Source organism: Elephantulus edwardii, unplaced genomic scaffold (genome assembly GCF_000299155.1).
Source record: "Elephantulus edwardii isolate Elephantulus edwardi_28Jun2011 unplaced genomic scaffold, EleEdw1.0 scaffold00297, whole genome shotgun sequence".
NCBI classification, from domain to species: domain Eukaryota; kingdom Metazoa; phylum Chordata; class Mammalia; order Macroscelidea; family Macroscelididae; genus Elephantulus; species Elephantulus edwardii.
In genome coordinates, this window is record NW_006400047.1 from 704,036 (window position 1) to 714,872 (window position 10,837).

The window sequence follows — 10,837 nt, forward strand, 5'->3', positions numbered from 1 at the left end:
TAGAGTCTCAGAGTAGCACAGGACTTTGAAAATCCACAGTGTAGCTAAACTTGTACTCTTAAACCTTGAACCCAATTGAGAAGGGTTAGTCTATGCAAGTGACAGGCACTGTTTACTTATTTATACATTATGGGATTGCCTGTTGAACAGGAGTTTACTTCAGAATAATGTTTTTATCACTTTCAAATGGTAATGTTATATTGCTTTGATAACTGCATATATAGAAGGTAGTATATTTATTGTAGCTTCTCTTCCGCTTTAGGTGCACCAGGTATAATTTCCTCACCATATGCGGGGGCTGCTGGATTTGGCCCAGCCATTGGATTTCCTCAAGCTACAGGTGACTTACAAAATTGATTTTGAAATTATTTTATATATTTTTATATTTATATATATTTATATTTTATATTTATATATGAGTTATATATTTTCTTGAGACTTTCAAGAAGCATAAAAGTGGCTCACTGTATGATGCTTAGTTTCCATGTATTTTACAATTCTCTTTGGTTCCGTTCACAACTCTATTAATTCCATTCTATTATCAGTTTCCTTTATATTTGTCATTGGTACAGATAGCTATGGGATGAGTACATTAAATAATCTTAGATTTGCCTGTTCTGTTATTACATGAAATGTACCAGTGGTTTTTGCCTTTGCTGATAAGCTTATATGTTAAACACATCTTTGTCTTTATTTGTTTTTATGTCCTCAATGGCTTTGATTAGTTCTCAATACATAGTAGAAAGTCAGTAAATATATGAATTAATATTAACTGGTCAGTAGAGAAGAGTGTGCATGATGTTTGTGTTAGAAGAGATGTATATGTATGTGTGTGTGTATATATATTTTCCCCCCTGTTTAAATTTATGGAGATAATTAAAATAATAGTTGATTAATACTTCCATAAGGATTCTAAATACCACTCTTTTTTCAAATATAAATTCTGAAGAGATCATAACTTAAGAAAAAATTATGTAATAGTTTTATTTCTGTAGCCTGATGACCACACTCAGAGGTTGATGGTTAAAGAGAATGTCACATAGAAAGCTGTGCTGCAATCCGCTGGAGAAGGAGGGGCAATCTTTTCCTGTGCCAGTCGGATCCAGTTCAATAGCACATAATAAGAAATAAATAAGAAACAAACAAAAGAAAAAGAAAGAGAGAATGGAGAATGGCATAGTTAAACAGAGAGAGAAAGAATGTGTGTGAGTATGTATGACATTTCTAACTTACTGGTGATTGGCTAATGTAACTCTGATTTAAAATTACAGTATATTTTGTTTTCTTGGAAGCAGGAGTGGCTTCCAGTTTCTAAATAACATGCCTCCGGAAACTCTATAAACTTTGATAAGTGTCAGTAGTGGTAGAGGGTCATAGGGTCATGAGTCGTGCTCAACTTGAAGTCAGTCAACAACATATTTACTTTCTGACAATAATCTTTATATTTTAACCAATGAATTCTGAGAACTACTGGGAAAGGAGCAGATGCAATGTCTGAGTCCTACCCGGTTCATAAAGTGAGAAATATTCATAGTTCACATTTAATAGACCTGTACACATAACAAGTTATCCAGGGTTAGGGATTGGATTGAAAGATGTGAGAGATCATATGAAGGGCTGTTGCCTCTGGATTTCATATATAACTGTAACCTCAAAATGTGCCCTATACAGTTTTAAAATAATTTTCTAGGAAGATATATGATGATAGCAATGACGTTCTTAGATTGTTAGGCAGGACAGACCAAATGGAAGAAATGTAATTCATTGCTGTTGACTCAGAACCTGCTCATAGCCGACCCTCCATCAGGTTGTCAAAGGCTGTAAAACAGGCTGTACAGGAAGAGACTGCCCATCTTTCTGCCTTAAAGCAGCTGGTGGTGTGTTTGAACTGCCTGCCTTTCAGTTCCTACCATTAGGCCACCAGAAGGTAAAAGAAATAGCAACTTAATTACATAATTTGTGGTGAAATAGTCAAACGCTATTCATTGTAAGGAATTCTTAGCTTAAAAGATAGAAATTAAGGAACTGATTCCTTTTATATAGACTATAGATTTTACATAGATCATTTTAGATAAGAGATTCAATAGTGGGTTTTCTAGGAAAGTGTACTGTTCTGAAATAGTTTTGGAGTATGGGTGGCTCTGAAATTCTGGCTACAAAATAGTATGTATTATAGATAGTAATAATGTTTATGCAGTACTATACAAATTGTAAAATGCTTTCCTCATACAGAATATCATACATCACAGAACGTGATATATATTTGTAACTTAAGCCGAAGGACTTATTTTTGTTGTTGTTGTTGTTGTTGTTGAAGGACTTACATTCTTAATATAACTGACTCTGTGGTAGAAGTCACTGTGAAAACTATGTCCACTTCTATATGCTAGAATACAAGTAGAGTAATCCATAAGGCAATGATGTTTAAATTGGCTCAGGTTTTTTTAATCACTGATGATCATAGTGTTTTTTTTGGTATATATTATTTGTTAATGACATTAACTTATAACATATGAGCTTGAAAGAATTGATTCCTAAGTGATGTAAATACAATATGTACTTTTAAAAAAAATGACAAATACGGGATAGTCATCTGTCACTGGCATAATGACTGCCCTCAGACCCCCGGTAAAGGCAAAGATCATCAAAAAGAGGACCAAGAAGTTCATCTACCACCAGTCAGACCTTTATGTCAAAATTAAGTGTAATTGGCACAAGCCCAGAGGCATCAACAGCAGGGTTCAGAGAACATTTAAGGACCAGATCTTGATGCCCAACATTAGTTACGGGAGCCACAAGAAGACACAGCACATGTTGTTCAGTGGCTTCTACAGATTCCTAGTCCACAATGTCAAGGAGCTGGAGATCCTGTTGATGTGCACCAAATATTATTAGCTGAGACTGCGCACAATGTTTCCTCCAAGAACCACAAAGCCATTGTGGAAAGAGTAGCCCAGCTGGCCATTAGAGTCACCAATCCCAGTGTCAGTCTGAGCAGAGAAGAAAAGGAATAGAAAGCTTGTTTGCAAATTTTATTTATACTAAATAAACCATAAAAACTGCACCCCCCCAAAAGACAAATATATAGTCACAATGAAAATATAATTTCTATATGTTAAAAGAAATACTCTAGTCCATCTATTCCCAGAAACAAAGGAAATACTTATAGATGTTGTTGTTATTGTTGTTGTTGATGATGATTGCCTTCGAGTCGAGCAGGACTCATAGTGACCCTGTGAACTGAAGCCCACTTGTAGATAGACCCTGTATAAAAAAACCCTCAAATTATTTTTACCAGTGAGTTCAGTTGCTCTGTAAAGTGCTGTATAAACAATAAAGTATTGAGTACGATATCCACAGATAATAAACTCAGCTTCCAGGCAGACTTCTCTGTAAAACAGAAAACTATCCCTTGACATCCTTACAGTAGCTGTGATGCATTTTCCTCTGTAAGTTCTGCTTTTGTCTTTTTAAAAAAAATTTTATTATCTTTTGTGTGTGTACCATCAAATTGGATCTGACTGGTACAGGAGGAGAATGCCCCTCCTTCTTCTGCAGAACATCTGATTGATTTGTCTTTATTTTTTAAGTTATATTAAGTGTCCTAATTGTTTAGATAAATAACATGAAATATTTTTGATACTTTAAAGGTCTTTCAGTCCCTGCTGTCCCTGGAGCTCTTGGACCTCTAGCGCTCACCTCTTCTGTCACTGGAAGGATGGCCATTCCTGGGCCTGGTGGCATCCCAGGAAATTCTGTTCTGCTTGTCACCAATCTCAATCCTGATGTGAGTTGAAAAGTTATGTATAAATAGTCATTCAGGAGGAACTTCTGTTCTAGAATATTATTCAAATGAAGATGTTTGAGACTTTTATCATGAAAATTCTTAATTTTATTTAAAAATATTAATTTTATAAAATCATTAATTTTATTAAGAAAACTCCTCCCTAGTATATCTGTTGTAGTGTTACCTGCCATCAAGTTGGAACCAACATGTAGGTGACCCTATGTCAGATTGGCATGAGCACGGGAAGAGATTGCCCTTCTTTCTCCCCTCAGTTGGTGGATTTGACACGTGCCTTTGAGGAGCACAACTCCTGATACTCTAGGCCTCCAGAGCTCTATGTAGTAGAAATTTAATTTAAATTTTTATTGGTACTAATTAGTCACTCGTATTATCTTTTTCAAATAGCTTATCACACCACACGGGCTTTTTATCCTGTTTGGTAAGTTCATTTTTACTATTTTTAATATTACTTTTTCATATATGACTTTGTTTTTTAGTTGTTCATTCTGTGATACTTGTTCATTTTCTCTGTCTACCAGTCATTGTGTTTGATGTTAAAATGGAAGAAGTAATTCAGTTAAGTTTATAGGAAGGGAAATAGAGTTTGTAATGGAATTATGTAACAGGGAGAACCAGCCCAGCAGAAAGAGAATCAAGGGAGACTTACCAATATTATTACTAGTTAAATTGACTTAGGAGATATGAATAAGAGTTAGCCAGGCAGAAAAGGAGCACAAATATGTATGTATATCTTGTGAGAGAGAGATCTTGACCCAGGTAGTGAAGGAAGTATAGTAGAGAACTAAAGGAGACATGTTGAGACTTGACATGTGGATATGAGCAAGGGCATACAGGCCTTTGTAAGCTTTTTAGTTTGGTTTTTAACCTAAGGACAATGGAAAGTTGCTGGATAATTTTGAGTAACACAGTGTCATAATGAGATTCATTATAATGATGTTTTCCTCTCATTAAAAAAAAGGAAAGAAAAATGTTAAATGGTGTTGATAGCTTTGATGGTACTGAACATGGGAATAAGTAGGCAAATATGAGAGAAATACCCAAAGTGTAAAATCAGTGGGGGCTGGTGATTGATAAGAATATAACAATTTTAGTAAAGAGAAAAATCTCAGGATGGTTTGTAGGTGTCTGAGTCAAGCATTTGTGTGGACAGTGGTCCTCTACAGCCAGAGTTAATGAATGGTGGAAATGACGAGATTAATCCATTTTGGGACATGTTAAATTTAAAATGCCAATGGGGGGACACCCAGGTGGAAAAGGTGATTAGAACAATCAGTCTGGAACTTGAGGAGAGATTGAAAAATGGAGGTAATGTGTATGAAATTGCCCAGGGAGAGGATGTAGTGTAAGAAAGAAAAAGCCTTCTTTAAAGATGGAATAAAATTAATCATTACATAATCAGGTACTAAAAACTTGTTTTTTATTAACTAGGAGTGTATGGCGATGTACATCGAGTGAAGATCATGTTCAATAAGAAAGAAAATGCCTTGGTTCAGATGGCAGATGCAAATCAGGCTCAACTAGGTACTATTGATCAAGAAGAGTAATGATAACCTCCTAGTTAAATGTGAATTTTTTTCTTCAAAATAAGCAAATATATAACTAGTAAGAATAGTAATTTATAGAATAATACTTTTATGCTTATGTCTTCATTTTTTATTTGGATTTTTATATACTTTAGTATTTTAAAAATGCTTGTTAGGTTTTTTTTTTAATCTTTGAAATCTAAAGTTTATTACTTGAACATGAGTTGCTTCACAGCCTATTATAAGGGCTACTATCAAAATATTGCTATTGCTGTTTTTTAAAATTATTTTTCTTAAAATTAAATTAATAGCTTCAGTACCCACTTACTAAGCACTTAAGACATAGGCACTCTGTTAAGACAATAGGGGATTTTTGTTTGATATTTTTTCTTTTAAATATTGCTGGTATGATTAAATTCATTTTTTTAATAGAATAGTTTTTTTAATTTTAGCATTCAAAGGGGCAGTATAGTTGTAAATGACTAATTAAGAAAGAATTTATATTTATTTACCTGTTGGGATTTATCTTAATACTTGAACTGTATTTCTTTTTTCCCTGTGTACTAGCAATGAACCATCTCAGTGGCCAAAGACTTTATGGGAAAGTGCTTCGTGCTACACTTTCCAAACATCAAGCAGTTCAGCTTCCTCGAGAGGGACAAGAAGACCAGGGCTTAACTAAAGATTTTAGCAATAGTCCTTTGCATCGCTTTAAGAAGCCTGGTTCTAAAAACTTCCAGAATATATTTCCACCATCAGCCACTCTTCATCTTTCCAACATCCCGTATGTACTTAGTAGTTGTCACTCATTTAGATAATTATTATTCTAAAATATATGACTTACAAGCTGTAATAAGCTCTGAAATTTTCTGACTTAGTCCTTGTTCTGGTCACCCAGTATCTCCAAGGTAATAGCTTCTTTGTGGCAATGCTTGCAGGAAAGTTACTACTCAGTCATACACCTCAAAAGTGAAAGATGCTGAAGTTTTTTTCCATGTACAGAGTTGGCAATTACAGGTAGTCTTTAGCTTGCAGTGGGGTTCCATTGCAGTGATTCTTTCTAATTTTATTATATCTTCAAGCGGACATCTGAGAATGATAGATAGTATCAACAGATTGTATGCTGCAGCATTGTAAAGAGCACATATTATTTAACAATAAGATGCATTTTAAAAACATTGTAAGTATGATTTGAGGACTCCCTGCACTTACCTTTCACTTAATCAAAGCACATTAAAAAAAATTTCTGCAGAAATACTCCATTGGCATTTACAAAATCAAATAATTAATGTGTCTAAAAATTGTCTTTTATTGCCAAGCTGTAAAGCCATATATAACAACTACTTCAAAGCTAAAAATTAATTTCACAAAGCCAGTCTATATGTCTCTTTATTAACTAACATTATAGTTGACTAGTACTTTAATTATTTTCTAACCCAGAGGTTGACAAACTAGAACTTGTGAGCTAAAAGTAATTTTTACATTTTAAAATGGTTGAAAATACAAAAAGTAATTACTTTGTAATCTGGGAACATTAACATTTATATCACAGAATCCATAAAGCCTCATGGAGCAAGGCACTCTCATTTATTTGCTCATTTTATGTGTCTGTTTTTGTGCTGCAACAGTAAAGTTAAATGATTTAAACAGAGACTATATGACCAACAAAGCCTAAAATATTAATGAACTTAGTCGTAACTGAAAACATCTGCCAACAGCTGATGCTTTAAATCTTTGACCTAGATAAGTTTTAGATAGAAACAGTGTATAGTGTATTGTATTTGTTTGTGTAAAAAATTGAAGATGAAGAAAACTTAAATATTGTGAATCATAGTGGAAGCGAAGTAGGAATAAAAATAATTTCTCAGGTACTAAAAATTTTTTTTTTTTACAAAAGCCTGTTATAATTTATTGATTAAATAATTAATTAGTTCATCATAGTAATTACAATTTCTCTACATTGCAACTCATAAACTCACCACAACATATTGATTCATCAGTTCATAGCAAACATTAAACAGTTAATTGCAGTTTATCTACATTGCAACTCATAAATTCATCACAACATATTGATTCATCAACAGTGGGGAACATTCACTGACCCCAGGATCCTAACTCATCTCCTTCTTTTGTCTTTCATGGTCATTGGTGCAGTTGGGGGGTTGGGTACTAGAAATTTTTTAAAACGGTTTCAAAAGAAATAGTATTAAATGCTTACTGATCTCCCAACTAGTCTATAGTTAGGCTTCATGGAGAAATCTCTGGGCTGAGTGAAGCAATGAAGCAAACCTCCTGCAAAGTCACTTAAAAACATAGGTTATAAGATTTAGTGGCTCATCTTAGGAGTATCAAAGAGATACTGAGATAGACCCTTGTCTTTATGAGCTTCTTAATACAGTATATGCTACAGGAGCTTATAATTTCCAACCTGAATAGAACATGTAGTTAGAAAAGGGAAAGGATATATTTTTTACCATCCATCTGTTAAGTTCTGGGTATTTTGTTAATGCTTTATTTGCATTTTCTCATGTAATCTTCATATTAACCTTTTGAAATGAAGTCATTTCATTTTTTATCAATGAAACTGTGAAGTGACATGACAAATAAATGAGAAAGGAAAAATCAAATCAGGTATTTTTTTTTGCAAAGACAGTTACTGTTTTACTACACTATCCTAGTTGGCAGTCATAAGAAAATTTAAGAGTCTACTCAAAAGTCAGTTGTGTCATGTAATAGATTTCTACAGTTAGATAACTGATCACCCCAAAACATAAAGCAGGACAAAATAGTAAACATTATCTCACAGTGTTCCCATGAGTCAGGAATCCAGAAGTGGCATAGTTGGGTGGTTTAGGCTAAGTCTTATAAGGTTGCGGTTAAGATGTTGGTCAAGACTAGAGTAAATCTAAAGGCTTGACTTGGCCCAGGAGATCCACCTCCAGTTAGCTCACTTATGTGCCTCTGATAGTTGACCTCTCCATTTCTTGCTTTGGAGTGCCTCTCTGTGGGGCTTGAATATCCTTGTGAAATGGAAGCTACCTTTTAAGAGGACAAGGGAGAACTTGCAGTAGAGGACAAGGGAGAACTTGTAGTGTCTATGTGCCAGAAGTCACACATTGCCAGTTTGTAATATCCTCATGATTACAACAGATAATCCTATTTAATAAGAGAGATGACCCAAGGATCTGAACTGTAGGAGGCAAAAATAATTGAGGACCATCTTAGTGTGTGGTTACCACAGCCCTCTTCAGAATGACCCTGGAAGTGAATTATAGAACACTAGACCATACCTGACAAGGCAGAGCCACGGAAGTAATAGAGTTTACTAGCAGCAGTACCAGCACTGGGAGTGTTCATGAGGATACACTTTTTAAAAAATAATTTATTGCCCATCATATACCTGTCTCTGTCTTCTGCAAAGATTTGAAACAAAAATGCATGGGGACACATAAATGTCAGCCATGAACACTTTCTGAGGCATTTCCAAATGTTGTCTTCATCACATCAGTTATGAGATTTAGGGCTAAGATAATTTATCTCCTTGTGATGTTTTCACAGCCCTTCTGTCACGGTGGATGATCTGAAGACCCTTTTCACAGAAGCTGGATGTTCCGTGAAGGCTTTTAAGTTTTTTCAGTAAGTTAATTGCTTTCAAGAAGCACACTGTTTTTTTGTTGTTGTTATTATTATGGGCCATCAAGTTAGAACAGACTCATAGCAAACCCTTTGTTAGGTTTTCACATCTAGTAAATTACATGGGAGGGGATTACCCACATTTGTCCCTCAGAGCTGCTGCTGGATTCACGCTGCCTCTCTTTGGGTTGGCAACACAACTCTTCACCAACTAGACACCAAAGCTCTCTCAAGAACTATATTAGCATTATTTAATTAGACTGGGCAAATTTTTAAAATAATTAACTGTCGTCTTTTTAGGAGGAAGGATTAAGGACTTTGGGAAGCAAAAAGAATTTTAAACGTTTTCCTATCATTTTCAGGAAAGATCGCAAAATGGCACTCATTCAGTTGGGATCTGTGGAAGAAGCAATCCAAGCCCTCATTGAGCTTCATAACCATGACCTTGGAGAAAATCACCACCTCAGAGTTTCCTTTTCAAAATCTACAATCTGACTTCCTTGTGAATTTTTCTCCTAAGACTGGACCATAATTTCAGTAAAACTTTCAGACAGTAAACTGAAACAGCTCAAGACCAATTCTGCCTCTTCATAAAAATAACTCTTACTGAGTTTGATATATAAGTATATTTTAAAAAGAGAAATCAAGAGATATTCTCCCTCCCCCCACCTGCTAGTATGTGATCAAAGGTTTGTTTTCCCTTTATACCATAGTTTCTTTGAAAATAACCTTTCAGGAAGAATTATTTTTCAATAATTTAATTCCCTGCTATTAAATTGAATTTTAAGAGGACAGGGTTTTTTTGTTTGCTTGTTTTGGTCCAGATACACCTTACAACATTTCTAAACCGCTTTGTACTTTTTAAATTACTTGATATATGTAATTTAAATTACTAAATGACCAAATTTTTACCTTTGTGTTCAGAAATTTGTCCCCAGTAGAAAATTATGTTCATTTATAAATTATTTGCCATATGTTGAAAGTTTTTTATTATTATACATAAATAATTTGAATATTAGTAGCAAATTTATAAGCTTAACAGATTTTCTTTGATTGGTTTCTTTTTTCACTGGGTAACACTCCTTTGAATAATGCGTATCTTTTAGCTTTTTAAGATTATTTGGAGAAATGGAGTGTTTCCACTTTCTCCAGCAGTGAGGTTCAGAATAATTCATAATTTTATCAGGGGGATAACATGTTTAATTTTCAAAATTATACTTCTAGTGAAGTAATACAGTATAATCTTGGAAAAACATAAAAGAAAAAAATCATCTTACTTACAAACTACTTTTTTACAATTGTTTTCAAAAAAAGTTTACAGTCTTAAGGAAAATATTCAGGTCTATCATATGGTTTGACAGATTTTTTAAAAGTTATTTTTGGTAAGGTCTTCTTTTAGAAAAAAAAAATCTCAAGGGTTTTTTGTACCACTATAATCTCTACTACTTATTCAGAATTACTGTGTATTTACTTAATTTCTTATTATGTGCCTTATTATGTGCTTATGATACAATAGGTTAGAGTTTTAATCTAAATATCTTAAAAGCTATTTGTGAACTTGTTGAGCATTTTATTTTCTTTTTTTCCTTTCCCTGTTTTGGTAAGGATTTTAAAGAGGTTTTTTTTCATTGCAGTTTGAATGGTTTTAAATATGTAATAGTTTTTATTCAAATTTTTTGGTGCTTTGGTGCAGACATGGGGTGGGGAAGGGTGGATAGTTTTCGGAATAACTCAGTGCACACCTGTAGGCCTCTTCCCATTGTACCTGATAGCAGTCATTGACAGTCATAGCCTAGCAGTTTACATGTTACAGTTTGACTGTAGCATGTAAATGTATGAGTCTTGCTTAATTTTTATCACCCATCAAAATTTG

The 10,837-nt window shown here is 34.0% G+C and overlaps 1 protein-coding gene across 2 annotated transcripts in view; it reads left to right on the top strand.

The window, feature by feature from the left end:
* Window positions 1-9,756, top strand: part of PTBP3 (polypyrimidine tract binding protein 3) — a 100,764-nt gene extending 91,008 nt beyond the window's left edge. Inside the window, exons 8-14 of one of the 2 annotated variants that reach the window (XM_006900845.1) lie at window positions 263-340; window positions 3,651-3,787; window positions 4,193-4,226; window positions 5,237-5,329; window positions 5,899-6,115; window positions 8,890-8,967; window positions 9,327-9,525. In XM_006900845.1, coding sequence (XP_006900907.1) covers window positions 263-340; window positions 3,651-3,787; window positions 4,193-4,226; window positions 5,237-5,329; window positions 5,899-6,115; window positions 8,890-8,967; window positions 9,327-9,459 — 770 coding nt within the window. In that variant the 3' untranslated portion in view covers window positions 9,460-9,525. Of the gene's footprint in view, window positions 1-262; window positions 341-3,650; window positions 3,788-4,192; window positions 4,227-5,236; window positions 5,330-5,898; window positions 6,116-8,889; window positions 8,968-9,326 lie in introns of both variants that reach the window. The other variant, XM_006900844.1, reaches the window with a different exon arrangement.
* Window positions 9,757-10,837: the final 1,081 nt, after the last annotated feature.